The sequence below is a fragment of the Temnothorax americanus genome, unplaced genomic scaffold, assembly GCF_048541705.1.
Source record: "Temnothorax americanus isolate GAGA-0224 unplaced genomic scaffold, ASM4854170v1 Scaffold43, whole genome shotgun sequence".
NCBI lineage: Eukaryota > Metazoa > Arthropoda > Insecta > Hymenoptera > Formicidae > Temnothorax > Temnothorax americanus.
In genome coordinates this window covers 767,525-792,032 of record NW_027509581.1, presented here as the reverse complement: position 1 = coordinate 792,032, position 24,508 = coordinate 767,525, and the positions used below count along the sequence as shown (strand labels likewise).

Below are 24,508 nucleotides of genomic sequence, written 5' to 3'. Positions count from 1 at the left end.
TTAAAAATAAAAAAAATAAATTTTTTTTCGTAAATTACGTTTTTTTTCAAAAGAACACTCATGGGTCAATCTGACTCTACACACACTTTGATCGTCCATCATTTTAAGTTGACGAATGTGATCAGCTTGAAAAAATTTCCAGATGTACTTGGAACATTGTTAAATCAATTGATATAAATAAAAAGTGCCGTTGGAATTATTTACAAATTTAAAAAAAATTTTTTTTAATAATTTCTTTTTAAATTTTTTTAAATATGTAAATAATTTCAACAGCACTTTTTATTTATATCCATTGATTTAACAATGTTCCAAGTACATCTGGAAATTTTTTCAAGCTGATCGCACTCGTCAATTTAAAATGGTGGACGATCAAGGTGTGTTGTAGGGTCAGATTGACTCAGAGTGTTCTCCGTGAATGAAAAAATAGGTGTGTTCTCGGAAGGTTAAAAAATTTTTGTGGATACTTTCCATTTTCCCCCAATTGTTCCAATCCCATATCTCCCCATATCATATCTTTCATTATCGTCTAAATGTCAAACATCCATATTCTTATTTTCCAATTTTTTCCAAATCTTCTCTTCCCAATTCTCCATACATCTCTCATTGCTATGTTTGCTTTTCTAATTCTTTCCTGTATTTAACTTGGGCCAGATTCTTTTATTTAAACGTCTTAACTTATTATTCTATTATTTTCCCTCTCCGTTTCCAATTCTGCTTCCTCTTTCTTCCCTCCTTATTTCAAATTTTATTTAGATTTGCATATACATATTATATGAAGATTTGATTCACGAATACAGACAATAAGCAATAATTAAACACTATAAAAAAAGAAAGTATGTTTCTATCTCTTTATCCTCCCACAAAATTAGCATTAATGATTTCAATTTGCAATTATAGAATCAGTTTAAACAAAGTATGTATATACAATAAAATTTGATAGATATAACGAATATATTTGCATCTCCTATATACAACTAAATCGGATATACTTAACTATTATCGATATTACAAGTCGTGATTTTTACAAATAAGTTTTACGATTTTTTAGGCGTTACCGGATTTCTGCAAGCAGTTAATTCATCGATGGTCAGTCATTGAACCTGACCTTGAAGAACCGGAACGATACAGGTTTTGCAAGAAGCTTGAGGAAGAATTTACGAAATAGCTTCGTGTTTGTGACTGGTTAAATTGACTATTGCTTGATACCGACTATTGCTTGACCGCAGACATAATTACTTCACCATAATGTGCTCACTAAAAAATAATATTCTTTAATAATTATTCGAAATTATATATCAATGAAATATTATCTCTACGAAGCAATTTCAAAAATTTATTTCTTCGAGATTAATGTTAAAAAATGATACCAGCCAAGTTTAATTAATATAAAACTCATTATAAATATTTTTATTTATATTTTTGCGATTTTTAGTATATTTCTTTGTTGTTTTTTAACTGTAATAAAATTTGTTTTTAATTTAATTTAGGTATAAAAACCTTGATAACATATTTTTGATAAACTCTGCATAAAGTATACCGATATAATATTACATACAAATATATTGAATTTAGAAAAACTTGAACTCAATTAATCTTTTTTTTCCATCTTATTATATTTTTTTCTTGACCTAATATAGATCTTCAATGCCATAGTCATAAAATTTGTCACTGAAAAAGAGAGTGTTTCGAGGACTGCATACAATTTTCATTTTTATAATTATTTCAAAATATTAGCCCGTTATTTCCATGTATTCATTGGTTTTCCCCTGCATATATTACTTTTTATATCCTCTTTTCGTATATAGTTATTCTAATAATTATTATTAAATTTGACTTTTTACGAATATTTAGCGAAGAATATGAGATGTAAAAAAGTTATTAATATTAATTATTGATATTGTCAATTCTCTATCAATTTTTCTCGGTTACTTACGATCACATCGCGCTTACACGATTTGAATTTATGGACAACGCTTACTCGGATATGTATCTACGTAGGTTAGTTGTAATTATTTATGTTAATAAAAGACAGAGAAAAGATAGATTGTTTTTTTTGTAACGTTTAGTCATTGCTTGTCTGTATTAATAAGCCAAATTTTTTTTCTCGAGTTCTTTTTTGCTACACTTACAAAATATTTCTTTTTTAGAAAGATCAACACGATAAATAATAATTTGTACAAAAAATATTATTATATTAAATTAAAATAAAGTACACCAATAAGTGTTAATTTTTTTATTTAATTAACAAAATAATTAAAATGTCTTTATAAGATAAATTATAGAATCTTGAATGCCGTTTATTGTTATTTTACATTCCGCTTAAATTTGTGAAAAATATATATCTTCAATTTTTTAGTTATACGATTATTGATTGTCGTATAGTCATCGGTATAAAGAGGAGACAGAATTCAGTGAAATCTCCATACACATGCTTGCGAGATATGTCATCTTGACTGCTTAAATTGCAAATGACTTCGTCACATCGCTAAGACTGTTTGGGAATCAATATTTTTCTTAGGTATTAAATTTATTGCTTATGCAAGAGCCGGGAGTAGTTAGTGTATCTTTATTTTATCAGAAATAATATTTCCGCTCAATACAAATATTTGCAATTATTTCTCTAAATACAAAACTTCGAAATGGGTTGCAAAAGATAATTGATTTATTTGTTTACACGCGTTAAAAAATTAAGAAAAGAACTGGTAAATAAATTTAACAACTTCTTTTACTATATTGCTTTTCTCTCCCTTTTTTTCTCTTTTTCCCCTAGTCCTTCTTTTATATTTTTTCCGAAGTTTTATTATTTACAACTAAAGCTAACATAAAATTGTAAAAACACATCATTTTTTATTGGATTGTTCATATTTACTGCATTCTTCAATAAACGGAAAAGAATAACCCGGGAGCGAAAATAAATGAATACTTCACCGAAATGAGTAGACCTTGATAACCGACTCTACAAATCACAATCAAGCGGCAAAATTGTTGTCGTTCGATCAGCTTTCATCAATCATTTTCAAAATTATCGGTATGCGATGTAACGTTTATATCCAATGTTATAACTGCATAGTTTGCGTAAAGTTTTTAGCACAAAAAAGTATACTGCTCTAAAATGCAATGTTTCTCGGGATCAATGTCAATTTCGTAGAAATAAAATATTGCAGAGAATCCTCTAAATGGAATCATATATCGGAGAACGCGATACGAGAGAGAAAGAGAGAGAGGGGTCAATTATTGTCTGACGTAAAATCCACGCGTGTGTCGTATATAAGATGTTGTCCTCGTGCGGGAGCTTCAGTCGCTCTTGACTCTCCGACCATCGGCGAGACGGATAAAAACAAAGAGAGATACGTGCGTGATAGACGAATAACGGACGTTTTTAATCATTTAGGAAGTGAAAATTTCATCATGAGGTTGTTTAGGTGTTTGGTGCCGGTAGTGGTGCTGCTTTCGATTAAGGACTCTTCTGCAAAGCCTGGTGAGTTTTAAATCTTTTTTTCCTTTTGCTTCAAAACTTAAGATTTAAGAGGAATGTTATGGCCAGATTCTAGATATTTATATAATGATGACCTAATGTCTGATTCGAGAGAATTATGTCACACCGAAATAACTTCTGCTTTTTTCTGCGAAATTAAAAAGAATCAAAATAACTATTGACTTTTTCTATAAAATTAAACAACTCCTTTGCTTCGACAAAACTGCTAGTGCTTGTTAAATTAATAAATACTGCCAGTTTGGTTGAAGCAAAAGAGTTGTTTAATTGTATTACTCACTGGCGAAGAAAAAGTACCTTATTTGTTTTTCTATAAATTTAAATATTCAGACAAGATAATAAATTTTTAGTGGAATTAATCGATAAAAGAGAAGATATCACGGAATGTGCAGAAAAAAGTCGTAAATAACGTTATCATACAACGTTACTTTGGATAATCTTATTAATTTATTTGTAAAGGCGTAATACGCGATTTGGTCGCTGGCAACGTCGGCAGGGTCGGCAGTTTGTTGGACCCGTTAGGACTCTTGAAGCCTAAAGGCGGTAGCAATGCTAATGCCCAGGCTAATGCCCAGTCGTTAGGAGGAAATTTGAATTTCGGGCCTGTTGGGGTCGGCGGTGGATTCTCCTCGGCCTCGTCGTCGGCGACGGCGAACAGCGGCAGCGGCGGCGGCGGCGGCGGCGGCGGCGGCTTGGCTTCGGCTTCTGCGAAAGCGGATGCTCAAGCTGGCGGATACGGAGGATACGGCGGTTCGAATGCGAACGCAAACGCGCAAGCGTCTGCCACTAGTAACGTACAAGGTATGCTGTCGCGTATGTACACAAATAAAGACATGTTTCTAGAGTTTTGAACTTCCTTTAAAGCGTGCGGTTTAAACAGGATGTAAGACCGATTGAGAAGTAACAATAATAAAAGTCTTAAAATATTTTTTCTTTATATAATATAATTATTACACCTCTTAAAAATATTATCCGGATATTCTATGCTATTACATATGAGATATCTTGGAGATATTATGATTTTTTAGCATCTTGAGATATTTTGACAAAATTCCGACTTTTCTCTATGCTGTATAAGTTACTTTGATAACTCCAATTTTTTAATTATCTAAAACTATTTCTAACAATGGTATTTTTTATTCAAATATGCGTTTAAATTTTTACTTTTATTATTATTATTTTTATCATTATCATCAACACGTTAACAAATGATGCGCTTTTAACGTAGGTTCCTCGGGAATTCCCGGGGGGTATTACGGCAATAATAGCGGGACCAGCGGTTATTACCCTGGCGATTCTCATCCAGTCCATCAACCGACGAATTACGGAAGTTACGGTGGCTCTCAGTCCGGTGCTAACGCTAACGCTAACGCGAACGCGAATGCAAATGCCAATGTCATCGGCAGTGGCGGAGTGCAGCCGATTGGTCCCTCATATTATCCTTCCCTGCCCCAGAACATCGGTAATACTAACGCGAACGCTGGTGCAAACGTCCTGTCTAGTGGCGGCGTGATTCCCGACAAGTATCCTGGCGGAGAAGTAGATAGAATAGAAGTCATTCCCGTAAACACGCTGCCGCTCGCTCGACCATCCCCGTCGTCTGTAATCCATCCGGTACCCTACCAGCCACATGGAGCAGATAAGGAAGATGTGATTGTCGTTGTCGAGGAAACTCCGCAATACCCGCCGTATCATCGTCCGAGTCTGCCCCATTACCAACATCACCACCGTCGTCCGAATTACGGCAAAGCGAAACAACAGCCCGTCGAGATTATCATCGTCGAAGAGCCGGCGGGGCCTAGTCCAGGTGATACTTCATGATCGAGCGCACTTGAAAGTCATCGACAGTCATCGTGTCTTCATCGACTTCTATGCACTAACTGAAGGCAGTTCCATGACTTTTCTGCACTGTCTTTACGCAATTCTTCATAGAATCTTATGTCATAATCGTCCTAGGTAGCAGGATGACGTTTAAAGATGTCTTAATGACGTATTATTGACGTAAGAGATTTCATTAAGACGTTATTAAGGACGTTCTCCGGTCCTTATACTACAGAAAATCAATTTTCTTAGGATTTTCTTGAAACTGTGAATATACGTTAATTTAGGTGTGCTTTATGCGTGGTATAAATTTCAGCACCTCTCTCGGGATAAAAAATAAAGATACTGAGCCTCAAAGTTTCAAAAAAATTTAAAATTTAATTTTTTTTAGTTTTGGCATTTTTTCCTTATAGAACTCGACAGGAGGAGCAACTTTGGTCCTCTTGGCCAACCTCGTATCTCTTACCGTTTGGCCTGGAAAACCTTTTTATTAGTAAAAGTTGAAACTTTGAGGCTCAGTATCTTTATTTTTTATCCCGGAAGAGGTACTGAAATTTATACCACGCATAAAGCACACCTAAATTAACGTATATTCACAGTTTCAAAAAAATCCTAAAAAAATTGATTTTCTCTAGTATAAGGACCGGAGAACGTCCTTAATACGTCATTTGACTACTTCTGTGCTACTCTTTGTATATGTCTTATTGTATGGGTGTACAATGTTGGTAATTAAATGGTAATGAAATTCGAATTGGATAAAGGGCCACTCAAAATACTCGTGAATAATCAGTTTCTTTGTGTACAGCTAATTTACATAATTAACGTGCACATCGTTTCATGTACTCCTCGCTTTGCCGATCAAAACATCTTATGCTTTACGTTAGACGGAAGTTATATGTGTTCAAAAATATGTGTAAACAAAAAACATTTTCCGCGTGTGTGTTTTGTGTGTTACACTCGAGTTGAATGTTAAGAATCTCAGTTTTTAAGATGTTCTTTAATTAAATATTTCTGTAACGACGACAAAAAACAAGGACGCCGCCTAATAATGCACCTTTGCCGTTTTCCTCCATCATAACACGCACTCTAAATGGAAGAGACACGGAACGAAGAATCTGATGTTAAGCGTGACTGAGACTGAGAGCATAAACCTCGTAATTTTTGTATCACGCGTGTTATTTTAATCTTCATACTTGTATATAGCATGTTTTCATGTATCGATCTTCATGTGTCATACGTAATATGTTATACAAATATGATAAGAAAAAACTAATATATTTTAAATATTTCTTTACAGCTGATGGCTACGGAAGTGGCGGCGTTCAAGGAACTCATCCTGGATATAAAGGCAATCCATTCTTAGGCGGCGCGGGATCAAATGCTAACGCCAATGCTGATGCTCAGGCTGGTGCAGGCGGAAACAGCGGAGGTGTCCTGGGGGGACACGGTGGTTATCAACAACAAGGGTATCAACAACAAGGGTACCAACAACAAGGGTACCAACAACAAGGGTACCAACAACATGGGCATCGACAACAAGGGTATCAACAACAAGAATATCAACAACAAGGTGGTTCAATCTATCCAGTACAATCATCAGGGCAGGACAGTCATCCGATCGGCGCTAACAATCCCTTCTTAAATCCCGTCGGGTTTTCCAATGGCAATACTGCTGCCAACGCAAACGCGGAAGCTGGTGTCATCGGAGAAAAACCGATAGGCGTGAATAATCCGTTTCTCAATGGCGGCGTATCCCATGGCGGAGGAGAAGGAGTGAACTATCAACTGGGAAGTTCGGATATTTTGAGCGAGAAACCCAAAGGCATTCCTACCACTTACCCCGGACAATCAGCCGGAGAAGGATTTCCAGGTTCGTTCGGAGGTAATGCTGGCGCTATCGCTAACGCCAACGCCAATGCCAACGCCGGCGCTGGAGCGGGCGCTGGAGCCGGTGGTGTTGGAGGAGGATACGGACCGATCAAACAAACTCCTATATTAGTTAGTTCTGACGGATATAGACCCATAGGCGGATCTTCGGGAGTTCCTAGTGGTCACGGAACCGGTGCAGGTTATGGTGGACAAGTCGGTGGTTCGTCTGGTGCTAATTCCAATGCTAATACTAACGCCGGAGCCGCCGGCGGTAGCTTCGGAGGATCCGGCGGACATGGACCCGTTGTCGCAGGATCTGGAGGTCACGGGGAATACGGCGGAGGCTCTTTCGGTCAAGGTGACGGTGGATATGGAACCGGTGGTACAGTCATTCCAGCTCCACATGCTGGAGGTTCTTCCGTCGCCAACGCTGGCGCCAACGCTAACGCCGGAGCTGCCGGTGGTAGTTTAGGAGGATCCGGCGGACATGGACCCGTTGTCACAGGATCTGGAGGTCACGGGGGATACGGCGGAGTCTCTTACGGTCAAGGTGGCGGTGGATATGAAACCGGTGGTGCAAACATTCCCAGCGGACATGCTGGAGGTTCTTCCGGTGCCAATGCTGCAGCTAACGCCAACGCCAACGCTAATGCTGGAGCCGCCGGCGGTAACTTGGGAGGATTCGGCGGACATGGACCCGTTCTTGCAGGATCTGGAGGTCACGGGGGATACGGCGGAGGCTCTTACGGTCAAGGTGGCGGTGCATATGGAACCGGTGGTGCAAACATTCTCAGCGGACATGCTGGAGGTTCTTCCAATGCCAATAGTAATGCCAATGCTAACGCTGGAGGTTCCGGTGGTGTCCTCGGTGGATACGGAGACGGCGTTAAAGGAGCGGGACATGCCGGTGGACATGGTGGTCAAGGTGGACTCAGCGGATCTGTCGGAGGAGGTATATATGTGTTTTACGTTTATACGTAAAAATTTATATATGTGTTGTGTGTGATGTCCTGTATGAAAAAATTTACGTATCAAACGCATGTGAATCTCCAAATTCGGGAAATTCGTTAATTTGTGCCGTTGCATAGCGCGTAGTATTTAAAACTGGCAGTTAAAATAGTCACTACTTTATTAGTAATAAGCACGATTTCCTTTAATTGTTACCGTCATTATGTAATGCCTTGTCGATGTTTATCTTTGACACGTAACATTCTATTATATGTAAATATTCATCGTTCCCCGAGATGATCGTCGAACAAATGCGTCGACGAACAAAACAATGCGTCTTTCCTCTAACAATCTCCAGCGCGTAATTCATCTCGCGTATTATACAAGAGATGAAAAATTATTCAGTCTTATATCACTGTCGATTAATGACCGAACTAACGAAAACCAGTCGTTCACCGTCATCGCAAATCAATCCCCAAGTCGCAGAACATCAGGTATCTCATTATCGCGCACGTTCCCAGCACCTTCATCCATTGGTCACGAACGTCATTGGCTGGAAAAATGATAAAAAACTCACGCAGCATCCCGATGGGAAATCCGATCAAAAGCTCCACATCCATATGTGTTTGTATGTCCATCGGACGAGTGATCGTAACAGAGCTTTTTCGTGTTCCCTTTTCCACAGACCTAAGCCTCGAGGCCAAGGCGTCGGCGTTGTCCATGGCGGAGGCTGTGGCGTCGGGACTGGTCGTAATTAAATGATTCGCTATCCCGCAGGCTCAAATGCCAGCGCTCAGGCGTCCTCCAACGCAATCGCATCCGGCGGTGGATCGGCATCAGCAAGCAGCAAATCGTCGGCTTCTACTAACGGATTGGGATCTGCGAAAGCCGACGCGTCCAGCAGCGCGTCTTCAGGATCTTACGGTGGTGAATTAGGATCGAAGAGTTCGGCGTCGAGCCAAGCGTCGGCCTCAACCGACATCAGGGACATGCTGATCTTCAGTTAAACATTGTGATACGACGAAGGCGTTCGACGAGAAGATACTCGAAGAGGTCTTCTCGGCCATAGAAGCGATGTAATACTCCGATTTTACATTTTTGATGTTCCACAAACAAAACGTAATCGGTACGAATATGATATTGCCTAACTTTACGAGGATTATAAAATTAATTATTAAAACATTAAAAGTACGTATACACGTAAGAACGGTTTTGCTAAAATATCTAAAAATTTGGCTAGATATAGATCCAAAAATAATTTTGTTGCACCATCAAAATATTTAGAGTAGGTCGCTGAAGTATGATAATAATGTTGTAAAAAATTTCGACATTTTAGCAATCAGTTTGAGTGTTCTATAATTATTTTGATAATGCGACAAAATTATTTTCAGATCTGTATTTAGCTAAATTTTTAGATATTTCAGGAAAAATTTTTTTTTCATAAAACTGCACTAACAAGAGAAATAAATAATCGGACAATTGTTCAAAAATTAACAAACGGGTAATTCAATATAACTTTCAACCGGAATTATAAAAAGCCGATCAAGGCCAAAATATAATGTCCGATCAATGATAATGTCCGATATGATATTCAGATCATTGATAATTGGATATCATTAATCGGACATTATTTTGGCCTTGATCGGCTTTTTATAATTTCGATTGAAAGTTATCGAATTACCCGTTTGTTAATTTTCGAACGATTGTCCGATTATTTAAACTTGGATTTTTTTTCTCACAATCAGTGTGTGTATCACAAAACTGCCGATAAGTACGTTTAAGTTTATAATCACGAGTTATAAATTTGAACGTATATAACTGTTAGAAATTGAAGCTTTCCTCGGAATTGAAATTATTTGAAAATGGATAAATAGTCTTGAGCATTTATTAGAAAACGTGTAAGAATTTATTTGTATTTGTATCGCAAATTGCGTTGGAGGAAGATCGAACATTGTTTCGCTCGATGTGACGAAATGTGTGTATGCGTAAGATTGAAATTATGACATTAGAATTTAAGACAGAAGGCTCTTTAGCTAGATATGAAAATCTACAGACTTTTCTTTAATTGATTAATAATGACAATAATCTGCCTCAGATTAAATCACTTTTATACTCATCCGAGACATTCTACGGTCGGAATTATTTTAATACACATAGTACGATTAATACATATATTACGTTTACGCAAGCTTTACTACAGAACCCCGTTTACGCGGAGGAATTATCGTAAGTTACTATAGAAGTAGCGCTCGCGTAAACATATACTTAGACACCTAAAAAAGATCTTAACTTAATACTCTCTTTATATTTATAAACGTACTTACATTATGTATAATTAACTGCGTGTAGATTGCCTCCTCTGGATCTGTGATTTACATGAAACGTGCCAATGAGATATATAATTAATAAAGATATCATAAAAGTTTTTATTGCAAATGTGATCAATTAAATTCAAAATCCCGAAATAACTCTATGCGATTTATTCGTTTATTTCTTATTTTTTTGTTTTATGCAATATCTTTTTGCTTTCTGCTTTATCTAATATTGATTTAGACCAAGAAAACTCGTGTTAATTAGAGATCCCAAGAGACAAATGCGATCTCAACTGTGTCACTCGTAAGGGTAATACTCGACGATCTAACTGAGCGTGCTTACGCCCTCATGCATTTTTACAAATCGGGGAATAACAGCGTTCGCTGTGTTATTTGATTGGTACCGGCAGCATCTCCTCTCTTTGTCTTTATTCTCACGATGGCAGGCGTCTCTGGAGTGTCGGAAACAACGGGGATAACAACTCGTCGGACTTGTTCCGCGCGAGAGTATATGAACGAGGAAAACGGAAGAGAGAATCGCAAAGATGTAGAAAAAGAAAAAGAGAGAAAAAGAAAGGGAAAGAGAGAGGGAGAGAGCAGCGAAGAACGGAAACTAAAGAGAGATAGAGAGGGCTGCTACCAGAGAGAATCAACATAATGCATATGTTGTTTGTTCGAATACGCAAATTCTTACGCGATTGTCGCAATTAATACGTAATTATTGATAATCATTTTTTACGTTGCGCGTGTCATTTGTTCAGCAATTTTCCAGAATTATCGTTTATTATCACGCGTTATCGTTATTATATATATAATATGTGTGTGTGTATGCGTTTAATGGTCTTGATGTGTCTTTTATGCATTCTTATGTAATATATTATTGCACGACTTGTGAGCATGTAAGAATTTAATAAAATTTGTGATCTTGTCGATACTTAAGCAGCATTTTAATTGTCGCCATCAAAATATTAATACCTCATATCCATTTTTTCGCATCGATAATATAGAGTTAATATCTTAAATCATTAAATTATCGTGTAACTCGATAGGCGGTGATTGACAAAGAGACCTGTGCTTAAAGTAAACAAAAAATTTTGATTTTATCAAGAATGTTTGAAATGAAAAAATAAGATCGACACTCTATTCCGAAGCAGATTTTAAATATTACTTGCGCATCTTGATTCATCGCTGATGAAACATCAGGTATAATAACTATCATTAACACGTTTTTCCCCGCATTAGAGTGTGAATTTCCTTGAGTATGTTTGTCTTTTTTAGTTCATAAATATTATTAAACACAATCCTACGGTATGCGTTTTCTTAGTTATATAATATTATAAAATCTTTATATATATATATATATATATATATATATATATTAAAGCATTTTAAGAAAATTTATATATAATTAGGGATGTAAAAAAAACTTTGATAATATTAATATTTTACGAAGTGTTATTTGAAGTAATTCTGACATAAAAAGAAAAGAATATTATTTTGATCTTTCTTGAAGATTGTAAATATATACATAATATACGAACTAAAGATATAAGTTCACGTGGGCGTGTAAAAATACTTTCGGTGTGATCAGAAAATTATTACACATTAAGGCCTGTTGATGTAAGAATTTACGTGTGTGCACGTATGTCAGTCTTCCGTCTACTTTCTCTTGTCCCTGGACAGCGAAAGGTCGATCATTCGATAGAATTCTTTAAAATATTAATACAATTTATATAAAAATAAAAATACATGTTCTGCCTCTTTCTCTCACATGTTACACAAACACTTGACAACAATGTAATGCAACACTTATCGTTATTATTTGCCGAATATGAAAACTTATAATACTGTATTATATTAATGATTAATTATATCTAAATTATTAAGAAATAGCGCGGGAAAAAAGATCATCTTTTTTTTCCGGGATTATAAGAGAAACGTATGTACATATTACATATATATATATATATATATATATATATATATATATATAACATGAGAATAACTTTAAATAAATATGCAGTACTTTCGGACGCGCGATCGACGTCAAGCCTGTGTCAATATCGACGTGAGAATTCCTTCGTTTGTATACTCGTGCTAGTCTTCGGCCTACTTCCGGTCGTCCCTGGAACGGAAGGTCGTCCACTTTACGCAGACCAATGACCGTTTCTTAACACTTGGAGATACATTGTGAAATTATGGGTGAGTTCCTTGAATTTAGAGGTGAAGGGATTTCCTATAAAAACACGTGAAACGAGTGTTCCAGCTTTAAATCGTTTTTTAGACGTTCGACAAGTAACAGTGACTTCCGTTTCACGATGAGACGCTTGCTTTTAATTGCGGCGCTTGGCGCGATTTTTCTGAAAGAATCATTTGGTAAACCGACGGAAACAGTGGCGAGATCTGATGTGGTGAATCCCGTTGCCTCGACTGTAAAAAATACCTCCGAAATCGGTTAGTAATCAAAATAATATTAATGAACAAGATTTTTTTTATAACCAATCGAGTCTTTAGAAAAAAATATTTAGAAAGTTATTTTAATTGCAAAAATAATTTAAAAATTTATGCATTTTTCTCATACGCCACGTATGATGTTCATACAATGCGCTTTTTTATTCTTTTGGAGAGAGCTGTGCAGTATTAATGATCTAACTATTCAAATATTAATATATAACTAGCTAGGATATATTATTTAAATATTAGTGTACAAGGTAAATGCGTATTATTTTAGAGGCCAGAAGAGAGCAAAGATCGCCGCAATTCGGTTTATTAGGTGGTTACAGTGATTATTATGATTACAATGATGATGCGCGTTCCTTCCGTTACGGAAACAGACGAAAACATTACTATAGCCACCATAAGCCACACGGTTTTATCGGAGGACATGGATGTCGTGGTTATGGCTGTGGAGGAGGAGGAGGGTACGTGTAGAATATTATTTTACTTAGCACACAAAAAAAAGTGTCAAATCAACACTGATATATACTTGTATATACGAAAGAATATATATTCATCTTTTTATAAGAATTTCAACTTTTTATTTCAACTCTTTTTTCTTGATTAAACTATACAAAACTTCGTTTAACTATATATAAATGACTTTGGGCCAATTCCTTTTAGTGACACAAGTCGACACAAACATCGTTCTATTCTTCTTGGCATTCAATGAATAACAAAGACAGAACGACCACTTGTGTCGACTTGTGTCACTAAAAGGAGTTGGCCTTTTATATAGCAAGCTTTCTTTGTTTAATGCAATATATCTCATTTCAAGATTATATATTTTTGCATATGTACAAGTATATCAGTGTTGATTTGACACTTCTTTTTTTTTTCAATGCATCTTTAAATCAAAGCGATTTAATTGAGAGAGAGGGAATTTACAACTCCAACTGAGTTGTGTTACAAGACAATTTAGTTTACTAAAGTTGGAAAATATGTCTAATTACTAATACATAGAAATGTTATTAGGCGTTATTTTAAAAATTAAAACCGCGTCTGCTTTTCATTTAGCCCGCTTCTCTTCTACTCGTGGACTTCCAACAAAGCCTATATATCCAATTTATTTTATTTAATTAAAAAACAAAAACGGCTATTTTATACGTAAACGTGACAAATTTAAATTATTTTATTATTTATAACAAGAATTTATGATTTAAGAAAAATTTATGATTTATAAGAATTTATGATTTAAGAAAAGATTCAAGAAAAATCTGTAGTTCTTTGCGAATGTCTGTGAACTGAAATGCGCAAGATAATCCGTTTGCATTTTACTTTCTGATTCACGCAGATGGCAACCGGACTACGGCGGCCATCACCATACCGGACAAGGAGCGTCTTTTGCCTCAGCATCAGCAGGATCTGTAGGTGGAGGTGGTCCTTATGGCGGAGGACACAGCCAGGCCAATGCACAGAGCGCGAGTTTCAACATCGGGCCTTTCTCAGCCTCGTTCAGCGCTGCTCAGTCCGCGTCGGGACAAAATGGATTCTGAATCCTAGAAAACGGTAAGCATCGCGGGCTGGATCCTATTCAAATACATCCTAGATTCGTATATGTTCATTTAATTAAATATTTACCTAAACTAATTATGCTGACATAAGGAAACCCGGGGCATAATGGGATATGGTCGATATCTTTTTACAGAGAGATGCTGCCACGTAATAAAATGTTTCAAAATTATTATTCTTAAATGTCTCTAAACCGCGTGCAGTTATCAGTTTTGATATTATTTTTAGCTGAAAGATGCTAACAAATTGTTTAATGTGTTCGCTGTACTCTCCGCGACTGAGTTGCAGTTTCTTTGATACATTCGATAAACATAAGATAAACAATGATAAAATTCTACTTTTTATTCCTGTAAGTACATTTACGTTACTAAATAATTTTTTCTTGTCAATTTAGTAAAGTATCTGTGTAAATATCGATTATCTGTAGATTTATATTACGTAAAGTAAACTTTATACATTTCGGGGCTTAATGGGATATAATGCCTTGTGTTCTTAAAATGTTTAATTTTTTTTTCATACACTATCAGTAAATACCTATGTTATGTTGTGCAATATTGATGCTAAAGATTATTATATCAAGTTTTAAATTTTATTTATATTTTAATAAGAAAAGTGTTATTAATAAGCAATTGTTATTAATTAAAAGTGTAATCATACGTTCGTATATACATATATTGCGTGTTTTAATAATTTACTTTTAAGAAATTTTAAACATTAATAAAGTTTTGCGAAGTATCCCATTATGCCCCGCATAAAATGCATAACAAAGAAAACTCACGCTTTCAATAAAACAATAATTTCGTCCTTTTAAACTATTCTTTCGCAGTATAACTTGTTTTTCTTGTAGTGGATATTTCAAAGAATAATTTGATGCAAAATTAATTTATTAATTTATTTATTTTTAATATGTTTTAAACTTGTTTAAACTTTAGCCCATTATGCCCCGGGTTCCTTTACATATAAACATATTTTGTTTTGTCGTCTATCATGATCTGTTATAACAAGAAAAGAGTAATATGCGGAAATACGTTAAATAACGTAACTAATTATTTGCGTTTTACCGCAAAAATACAAAAAAATATATATATATAATTAATTAATTAACTTGTATTTTATTTTGTCATTGCAAATGTAAACGGATTATACCTTCCTCATTTTGAAAAACAAAAAGTGAAAATTTTTTGAAAGATCTTGCTACTCAACTACGAATATTTTTGTTGCTTGTGATTATATTATATTGTACGCAAAGTCGAAGTAATTGAATATGAATTATTATAATTCATTGATTATTATAATGAATTATTATAATTATTATAATTTATCATTGTTATTTTATATTACACAAAACTCACATATCATGTAGAATACCGAGAAATATAGTATCGCATCTTTCGCATCTCAAGAAGGGTTAAAGCCCGAGAATGCTGCAGCAACACGCTACACGGCCGCCCACGAAATTGCGCCGGACTCGTCTCGGGCATAGGTCAACGAACCTGAGGAGCCCGGAGGTCGGGCCCGGGAATCCGCGATTCGCATTATATTACCACGATCTCGTTGTGCTCCCTGACACCCCGCTCTGCTCTGACCCGCAACGCGGATGAAACGGGCCTCTGAAACATCTGTCCGGCGCGATGGGCCCAACGGCGGACCCCGAAGACGCAACAATCTTCGCCGGGGAAATACGGGCGTATTTCACTTTCGCCGGAGTGTATGCGTTCGTATGCGCGAGAGAGCGGCGATTATAGTGTGTATGTGTGTTTATGCATACATTTGTGTGTGCGTATATGTTTGTGGGACCTGCCCGGAAAGGCCCGACGAATGTGAGCTGGCGCGGCGTTCGCGCATTGTGCCATTGAGGCACACGGTCCTTTTCGGGGTACGTGTGAAAAAGAATGAACAAAGGGGAAATGAATCTTCTTGGTTCTCAGGCGATCGGCAGACGGCCAGACAGACGGATTAACTCGTTTTAAAGGGACGGCCAGACGCCATATTGTTGTTTTGGGACCCGTCCTATGTTTAAGTACGACGCTCCTCTCTCTTTCTCTCTCTCTCTTTCCCTCTTTCTCTTTCGGCGCGACGAACCGGTCCGTTTTCGTCTCCCGGGAGATGCACCTACACGCGAATCGGAGTGTTGATTATGCACACACTTGCGACGACGCTCGGACATGCAGTAAATGGCCATTGTTCGTCCCGAAGGGAGTCAGAGAGAGCTCGGGGATTGAGCGAGCGAGTTTAAAATCGGATCGCTTCGGATTGCTATAGCGCAGAAAACAAGCATGACAAGATTGCGTGCCAATTTTTTCACTCTGAACTTAACGATGCGATGCGCCTTCGCATGCATCGTTTGAGTTGTATGTCAAAATTATTTCGTTTCAAATCCTCGGAGATTTATTCTAAAATTAATCCCGTATAGTTTTGCGCGATTAATGTTTTTTTTCTCGACTTTCAAAGTTACGCTTGCAAGACTTCAACATTGTTTTTTGCATAACTCCGTTAACTAAACGTTTTATTACGCTGCACTGTAATCGAGAGACAATGATGGCTTAGCTGCGTTTTCGTAATGCGATTTTAAACGTGTGTAATCCCGGGTCGACGCAACCTTCGCTACACAATCGTTAAATGTAGGAGATTACCAGAGGATTATTTCTTTTCATTGAAGATGACTCATTGTCAGCCGAACATGTTGAAAATAAAGTCTGCTTCTTTTACACGACGTATCTTAAAAAAAAAATAAAAAAAAAAACACGAATATATCTTTATTGCTGTCTCATCATTTTAAAAAACATTAGAAATTCTCAATTTTATTCGAAATTCTCTCTTTACTGCACACAGAAAAGTACATACTACTTGCAAGTAAATATTATTTGTTCTAGGTATTTGATAAATTTAGATATCCGCAAATCTACCATAAAGTCATCACAAGGATTACATTTACTCAAAACATATTCTAGAGTTTAACAAGTCTAGTACACACTTCAAACAAGAATATTTAATTAATGCAAAAATTCGATTTACATAAATATATAATATTTTTGATAGAAAAACACATTATTGTTTTGAGTACAAAATAATAAAGACTTGTGCCAAATATGTATATCTTAAAACTATTATTAAAAAAATTTTCTTTGTTGAAGAATACTATTACGTAAAACAAATTAAATAAAATAAGTAATTGCTTTCCTTGGCTGTAGAGTGATATTGTTCTATATGTACTCAAGTGATTATATTTGCGCAGCTCACTTAATAATCATATTAACAGAAGCAAGCATATTACATGTATCTTAAATGTAAAGCGTTTCCTATTCTCCGCAGATCCCAGGAGCGAGCAGCTACGCGGAGCCCTGAATCGCCCCTAATTCATTTCACCATCATCGTCTCTCTCCGCCATCATTGTGGGCCCATTGTTTACAAACATTCTGCGTCACTCACTAGGAGCAAGTAAATAAGCCTAACCGCGTGCGCGCGAGCTACCCTCTTGCCTCCTGCGTGAGGATTTCCTGAGCGAGCAAGTTCCTTTTGTCCGCATGCCAGCCACCAGATGTTCCCCAAAATAAAACTGAACAAAAATATCGCGACGTAGCGCCGCGCGATTCGCGAACGAACGAGCGAGACGGTGGGGTAAATCTTGACGCGAGAAGGGCGAGGATGGAGGGACCCATCCGTAGAACGGACGAAGAGTGGGGAGAGGACGCCGCGAGACGGAGGGTCGCTGGATAAACGGCACAAAGGGATAGGAAGCCCGAAGAGAGGAGGGCTCCTGTTAAGAGCAAGGGCCCCTGAAATCGAGATCCGAAAAGCTCGGCGTGCAATGACCGGACGAACCGCACACGCGATTCTCGCCGGCGCGGCACAGCATCCTCCTCCTTCTCCTCCTCCTCCTCCTCTTTCGAGATACTCTCTCTTCACTCTCCTCTCTTTTCGGACAGCCGGGAGGAGCGGCGCCCTCGAGGACGGATGTACAAGATGCGCTCGTCGAGGAACATTGTGAATCTTCGGCCAAAAGTTTATTTGTTATTTAGCGAAAGATATACCAATGGACCAGACTTATAATTTTAATGATCTCTACTAATAATAAATAATACATATCTAGTAATTATCATCATATTTTTAAAGGATAAACAAATGAAAATAAAGAGACTCGCAGAAAAAAGAAACTGTCTGATATTTTCTCGCATATTCAATTAGAATTTCCTTTTAAATCCCTCTTCTTGGAACAATTTGTATAAATGACAATTAAACAGTTGCGTTTATTGGAAATTTGTATACTTGTGTTAATTGGATTCCCGCTTGATAATCATAACGAAAATGTCTGAAGACTGAAGAACATTCAAGAAATTACGCTCGTTCGTTAAAGATTCGCTGCGATATTAACCGCGGCTCATTGGACGTACCCTGTTATTTTATAAACTACAGAAGACCATTAAACGTGTTATCTTTTACGCCCCGAAATCACGTAAGCTCGTGCAGAAAACTGGAGTCCTGTTCCAACTCTTCCGTAATCTGGATATTAATTCAAGTAACTTTATTTCATCGTCGTCTTATTGTTAACATAAAATCCTTACTCAAGTCAACGAAATTTCATTCTCTTGATTTACGTGGGAGAAAAATTCTATTCTGGACGGATTCTCAGCCGGTCCTTGCATCCTCGTTATTGAGGTTGGCATTTCTAGATTTGCAGCGGCGGATCCACTCCGAAGAAGTGACATCCACGACACCCGAGACGCGTCAAAGAGGCTCGTTAAAGGTCCTGTCCCGTCGTTAACCATTGTTTAGCCGCTCCTGGGCACCTACGGCCCTGCCAGCCGGTAAACCAGTCCCTCCGTCTGAGTAAAAAGGAAGAGAGACGGAGAGTACGGGAGTCGTCCGGATAAACAGAAGGAGAGATCAAATGAGAGAGAGGGAGAGAGAGAGAGAGAGAGAGAGAGAGAGAAAGACACGAAGGGGGAGAGAATCGAGAGGAAAAAAAATGAAATAGAAAGTGGTCCGGCCGGTGCAATAGACTACAGTATATGACGTCTTTAAAGCACCACCTCCCGATGGGTACCCGCGGGTCTGTTCCTGTTCTCCACGCACTATAGCAAACCCGCAATGCTTTCTTGAAGGCTCCCGCGTCATTGTGCTCGCATTTCTCGTGCGGTTGTCGACTCGGAAAGTATATCCTCAACTTATCGCCGGTAAGTCGAGATACGTACTGCTAGGTATTTTAAGTGTTAAGTCCCCGAGGTCCATTACAAATATAAGTGAAGCCGTATCGTCCCGTAAGAGGCTCGTTCTGTCATTTCACATGGTCAAAGGGGAGGATGACGCGCGAAGATAACAGTGATAAGAGTTAATAACAGTAGTGTTGAACTCGGTACGACTTATTTTTTCGAACGATACGACACTCCGTATGTTTCCTCTTAGTCTCCTTTTTTTCTCAGTTTATATCGCGCCTAAATGTGTTTGTTAAATTGAAAACGATACGAGCGCGATTAATTGTTACAATAAAAAGAAAATTACATTTTTTAAGAGAAAACTTTGATTGAAGAGAAAGTTGATTAACTGCTTTAAAATATACACTCGATTCAAGAGACATTATATTAGTTTCTGTTTTTTATTGTTATTATAAAAAAAATCCTTTCTAAAACAATATTTTTCTAACTGCTCGGATTTTCTACAATATATTAATTATAATGTTCTTTAGGGAATATTTCTAATATTTAATTCTAATCTTTAATTAGTTAGTTTATTCATAATCCATGCCTTGACGGCTTTGGATAACTTTCAATACATTTGCACTTTTATATACATTTTAATTCCATTTTCATTCATAATTCTAATCTTTAATTATAATCTAATATTTCTAATATTTACTTCTAACATTTCTAATATTTAATTATAATCTAAGAGATTCGTACTGTTGAGTGAGTGATCGTCCAATTGCGATAACGTCATTGAGTTGCACAATCCGTTGCTTTTACGTAAGATTCCAAGTCAATATCAACTGCTCTAGAAAGTGACTCAATTAATAATTCTTCGAACTCGCGTTCTCTTACGAATGGTGATTGCGAAATCGTCGAAGGCCTTTTAATGAATTTTACTTGAAGTTAACGGATGTTCAGAATTCTCGAGTACTCAGGCATGACGCAAGAGTAATGGTAATCGGCTAGCGTAATTTTTTCGTGCGATTGAAGCAGTTTTTGCTGTCAGTGTGTCTGGTAGATATACCATGCGAATTAGTCTGTAAGTGGAAGAATAAAAGTTAATTTCTTTTATTCGTGGATTTGATGCTTTGTATAAGTTATTTTTGGTATCGTACATGTCGACGGTGAGGCAATCGCGATCAGATAATTAGGTGTTAATTAGACAATTATAGTATTAATAACAGTGTAATTGTATTATTATAACCAGTTAATAATAATAATCTAACCACGCCGTTATTAACCATATAATGTGTGGTGAACTCGATGATGTAAATTTTGGGACAGATTACATCAAATTTTATCAACAACTTCGTTGAACTTGTTTCTTATACAATTTCTTACTACCTTTGTTTGCTTACTTTACAGGGTAACAAAAATTTCGATCTTTGGACATATAAAAATTCCCGTTGCAAAATGATAAAAATTTTGGCCCTTTTGCTATTCACTTCAGTCTGTGTCATAATCAATGCACAAGAGACGGCATCTAACAAAAAACGTAAGTAAAATATAGTACATAGTATATATTAGTTTTTGAATTTTTATAGATTTTAAACTTGTTTTTGCGAACATATTATACACATAAATTGTGTAGAGAACACAATAGTATAAAATATTAATTATATTTAATAAGACATTTTTTGTTCGTCTCTTTGTCAGGATTTAATTAATTGATAAAAGTTATGTATTTTCATGTCTTTATTTATCCAAAAATTTTTTAGATGCACATTGGGATTTATTGAAATTTTTTTCTTGAGTAATTTATTAAATAATTTATGTTTTAACAAATTAATTATTTATTACTCGACTACCTGGCTTAAATTATATATAAGTGCACAACGTTTCGGCTCACGGTTAGAGCCCTTATCAAATGCCGTCTGAAATATGAACATCGCGATGTAACACAATAAATATATAAATTGGAAATTAGTCATAAAATTTGTTTTAACCACTGGCGGATTAAGTTTTCTTTATATAATTTATGTTTTACTTTTTTTTAAATTAGAATTTTTCGGCCAAACGTTTGATGAAATTGTCGTGTCGTCGGATTTAAACGTCAGAAGAAAATCAAAAGAAAATCGTCAGGGTAAAAGATTATTGTCGAATGTGCCGTCAGCAACTACTGGTCCACCGGAAAGACCGACTGCAATTGCGTCCAGACTCGTTTTCGCCGATGGAAGCCGTATAACGCCGGAAAAAAGAGAGAAACGTGGCATTGTTACAACGCGAAGGAGGTAAATTGGCAAAGAACTGTCTTTCTTCTTTATTGAGTTATCAATGAGACTCGATTTGAATTAATTAATGTCTATTGTAAAAAAATTAATATCTATTGTCAAAATACTGAAATATTAATAATCGCTAAATCACTATGTAAATTATTTTAAATGCTTATATGTATGATTTTTTTTTTAAGTTAAGATATCTTAGATAATACCAGCCGCTGATAATATTTCGTTATTTCACATAAATCCTCAGTGAATTCATTCAATTGCTGTTTACCGATAGCAGAACTGCGAAGTAAAATTGAACGATTAATTCTGTGAGCGATTCTCGTTCGATAATGTAACTGAAAAAAGTATTAATTACATTAAACGCAAAATTCTCGAGGTAAAATCTGCTTTTGAATTGCATAAAAAAGTTGGGAAAGCACATTTCATGTATTTACTTTTAAAAGTAATGAATTGAGAAAAACGCGATTTATATTTACGATATTTAAATCGAGGAGTTTTGCTTTTATAATTACGTTCAGTTTCATCGTATATTTAATTGTATGCGACTTTATCATGAAACTTACATGAGACTTTATCAATTTCAGGTATTTGGACCTGGGCGTCGCGGGATACTTGCTGAAATCTCGGAAACGGTGAAAATTCTACACTCCGAGGACAACCGCACGACCCTCCACACCCTCATCTGTGATCACACTTTTTTCGATGAACTTTTAGGCCACGGTTCATGTAACAAAAAGGATAATAAAATTCTTCTGTGTCATAACACTCCCAGCTTTATCACTGCGCGCTCACAAAATTATTCCTCTCTCTTGACTTTTCACAATTTCATATATTACGTAAAACAAAAGGCATGTTGCCAAATCTGAATAATATTTATCTAAATAATATTATCGCGTAAAAATCTATAAATAATATGTAAATAATATTATTGCATAAAAATCTGCAATAATAAAAGGAACGTTATTCAAAAAATAACGTTCCTTTTACTTTAATATTAATAATTTAATAAAGTCATCGACGTTTATCACTATGCTATTATTAGGTTATTGAGTGCAAAAAATTAATGATTTTAAATTTAAATATTAACATTCATATCTTTGCACATTATTATCGTTAACAAAGTACAGATTCTTTTCCTTTGAGATCTTAAGGAAAATAACGTGCCACGGTAAATTTTCTTGAGCCACTGACAAACGTAATTTGAATACGGTTTCTTTATGAATACATACGTCACGGTTTTACAATACTATCGCCGCAACGGCCCGACCGATTGTCAGGCATTCCGCGTTTGTACGCGAGTCGAAAAAAAAGATCGGCTGGTTGAAATATAGCAGGCCGCATTCAAAAGACAGCCGCTAGCATGATCGCCATGCGGCGACCGCCGTGCATCGTGTCGATGCACCTCGCCACGCGATGCACCCACGGACACGTGACACGCACGTCCAAAACATGTCGTTGATCTGCCCAGTTTCTCATTTTCAAGCTCATCTGATCGTTCGTTTCAACATCTCCTTCATTTCTTCGATTAAAATTAATCATAAAGTTGTTAAAAGTAAAATTATCAGTTTCAAGTTTCAACATCGATGGTTAGAGATCACAATGAGACTCGCATTATTTGTTATATTATAAACCCTTGGTCCTGTAACTTCATTTGGTAATGAAGAGTCTATGTTTCCGTAATATTCTCTTATGATAGATGAAATATACAAATCCTTGCCTTCACAATCGATTATCACGTTAGATCTTTCGCTCCTTTCGTCACAGACACATGCATTGCAATATCTTCATTAGCCGCATTGCAATTTTTGCATTATATCTTTAATAAGCATGAGCAATAATAATGCGAAATGAGTTGTCGCATAAATTTCCGTCTAGAATTATATTGTATTACGCATCTGTTGTTTGCCTACGCAACGCAAAAAAAAAAACTGCAACTTCTTCTCGAATTAATCGAATGCCGGAAGACCCTTGAATTTTGATTTACAGCTAACCTGTAACGTTGCGAATAGCCGATCGTTCGTTTCGTGCGTAGAAAACAGGAAAATCCCGTATTCCGAACGTTAAGAGAGTACGACTAGAGTCATATTATTTTATGGTGATTTCGTGACTGGACTCTCTTCGGCACGCTGCGTCGTTCGCTTGTCATACATCTGCTTTTTACGTTGCTGCGCGCAAGCAAGATAAATACGCCAAAATAATACCTTAGTGAACACAATGCAATGTCCCAAATCGGGACATAAAACGTCTTAAAGACGCCATTAAGACGTCTTAAAGATGTCATATCTATGATACGGCGTCTTAATGATACATACAATAGACTAAACACTGGAGAGCTGTATGAAAGATCTAAAAAGGACAGAGATATGCTTGCTGGCACTCTTTCCTTATCTAATTGTGTAGTTGGAGAGAAAAAAGGTGAGGAAATAAGATGTGATTTAAAAATTGTAAATTTAAAAACGCATTCTTCGCATTTTTATCAACGTTAATTGTTAACAATTTAAGAAATCAACCAAATGATACATGTAAAGGGCGCGGCGCCAGACTGCAGCGCGCATAATTCTCGCGTTAAGATCGAAGTGATCTCGAGCTCACGCGTCGATCCAGGCCGGAAGTAGCGTCCCACGATGTGAATACAAATTCCAGCCG

General features: G+C 36.5%; 3 protein-coding genes across 8 annotated transcripts; all 3 read left to right on the top strand.

The window, feature by feature from the left end:
* The first annotated feature begins 3,287 nt into the window (after nt 1-3,287).
* LOC143903028 (uncharacterized) lies at nt 3,288-11,377 on the top strand. Of its 3 annotated transcripts, none has more exons than XM_077416358.1 (5): nt 3,288-3,478; nt 3,953-4,294; nt 4,722-5,300; nt 6,612-8,135; nt 8,817-8,957. In XM_077416358.1, the coding sequence occupies exons 1-5, from the start codon at nt 3,409-3,411 to the stop codon at nt 8,891-8,893; spliced, it is 2,592 nt and encodes an 863-aa protein (XP_077272484.1). In that variant the 5' UTR covers nt 3,288-3,408; the 3' UTR covers nt 8,894-8,957. The 3 variants fall into 3 exon arrangements, with proteins under 3 accessions (XP_077272484.1, XP_077272483.1, XP_077272486.1); XM_077416357.1 differs by having other exon boundaries at nt 3,289-3,478; nt 8,909-11,377; XM_077416360.1 differs by lacking the exon at nt 4,722-5,300 and having other exon boundaries at nt 3,290-3,478; nt 8,909-11,377.
* Nucleotides 11,378-11,520: 143 nt separating this feature from the next.
* Nucleotides 11,521-18,708, top strand: LOC143903029 (uncharacterized). Of its 2 annotated transcripts, none has more exons than XM_077416361.1 (4): nt 11,521-12,645; nt 12,728-12,897; nt 13,175-13,364; nt 14,234-18,708. In XM_077416361.1, the coding sequence occupies exons 2-4, from the start codon at nt 12,762-12,764 to the stop codon at nt 14,433-14,435; spliced, it is 528 nt and encodes a 175-aa protein (XP_077272487.1). In that variant the 5' UTR covers nt 11,521-12,645; nt 12,728-12,761; the 3' UTR covers nt 14,436-18,708. The 2 variants fall into 2 exon arrangements, with proteins under 2 accessions (XP_077272487.1, XP_077272488.1); XM_077416362.1 differs by having other exon boundaries at nt 11,521-12,897; nt 14,234-14,448; nt 17,764-18,708.
* Nucleotides 18,709-19,479: 771 nt separating this feature from the next.
* LOC143903030 (uncharacterized) lies at nt 19,480-22,627 on the top strand. 3 transcript variants are annotated; one of them, XM_077416364.1, is made up of 4 exons: nt 19,480-19,625; nt 21,000-21,129; nt 21,637-21,865; nt 22,447-22,627. In XM_077416364.1, the coding sequence occupies exons 2-4, from the start codon at nt 21,048-21,050 to the stop codon at nt 22,496-22,498; spliced, it is 363 nt and encodes a 120-aa protein (XP_077272490.1). In that variant the 5' UTR covers nt 19,480-19,625; nt 21,000-21,047; the 3' UTR covers nt 22,499-22,627. The 3 variants fall into 3 exon arrangements, with proteins under 3 accessions (XP_077272490.1, XP_077272491.1, XP_077272489.1); XM_077416365.1 differs by lacking the exon at nt 19,480-19,625 and adding an exon at nt 20,531-20,673; XM_077416363.1 differs by lacking the exon at nt 19,480-19,625 and adding an exon at nt 20,567-20,588.
* The last annotated feature ends 1,881 nt before the right edge of the window (nt 22,628-24,508 follow it).

Excerpts from the sequence above, each read along its gene's own strand:
- LOC143903029 (XM_077416361.1), top strand. The coding sequence starts at position 12,762 with ATGAGACGCTTGCTTTTAATTGCGGCGCTTGGCGCGATTTTTCTGAAA. Across the intron at positions 12,898-13,174 it reads AAAAAATACCTCCGAAATCG|AGGCCAGAAGAGAGCAAAGA; the intron begins GTTAGTAATCAA and ends GTATTATTTTAG. Across the intron at positions 13,365-14,233 it reads GGCTGTGGAGGAGGAGGAGG|ATGGCAACCGGACTACGGCG; the intron begins GTACGTGTAGAA and ends TGATTCACGCAG.
- LOC143903028 (XM_077416357.1), top strand. The coding sequence starts at position 3,409 with ATGAGGTTGTTTAGGTGTTTGGTGCCGGTAGTGGTGCTGCTTTCGATT. Across the intron at positions 4,295-4,721 it reads TGCCACTAGTAACGTACAAG|GTTCCTCGGGAATTCCCGGG; the intron begins GTATGCTGTCGC and ends CTTTTAACGTAG. Across the intron at positions 5,301-6,611 it reads GCCGGCGGGGCCTAGTCCAG|CTGATGGCTACGGAAGTGGC; the intron begins GTGATACTTCAT and ends ATTTCTTTACAG.
- LOC143903030 (XM_077416363.1), top strand. Across the intron at positions 21,130-21,636 it reads GACGGCATCTAACAAAAAAC|AATTTTTCGGCCAAACGTTT; the intron begins GTAAGTAAAATA and ends TTTTTAAATTAG. Across the intron at positions 21,866-22,446 it reads ATTGTTACAACGCGAAGGAG|GTATTTGGACCTGGGCGTCG; the intron begins GTAAATTGGCAA and ends TATCAATTTCAG.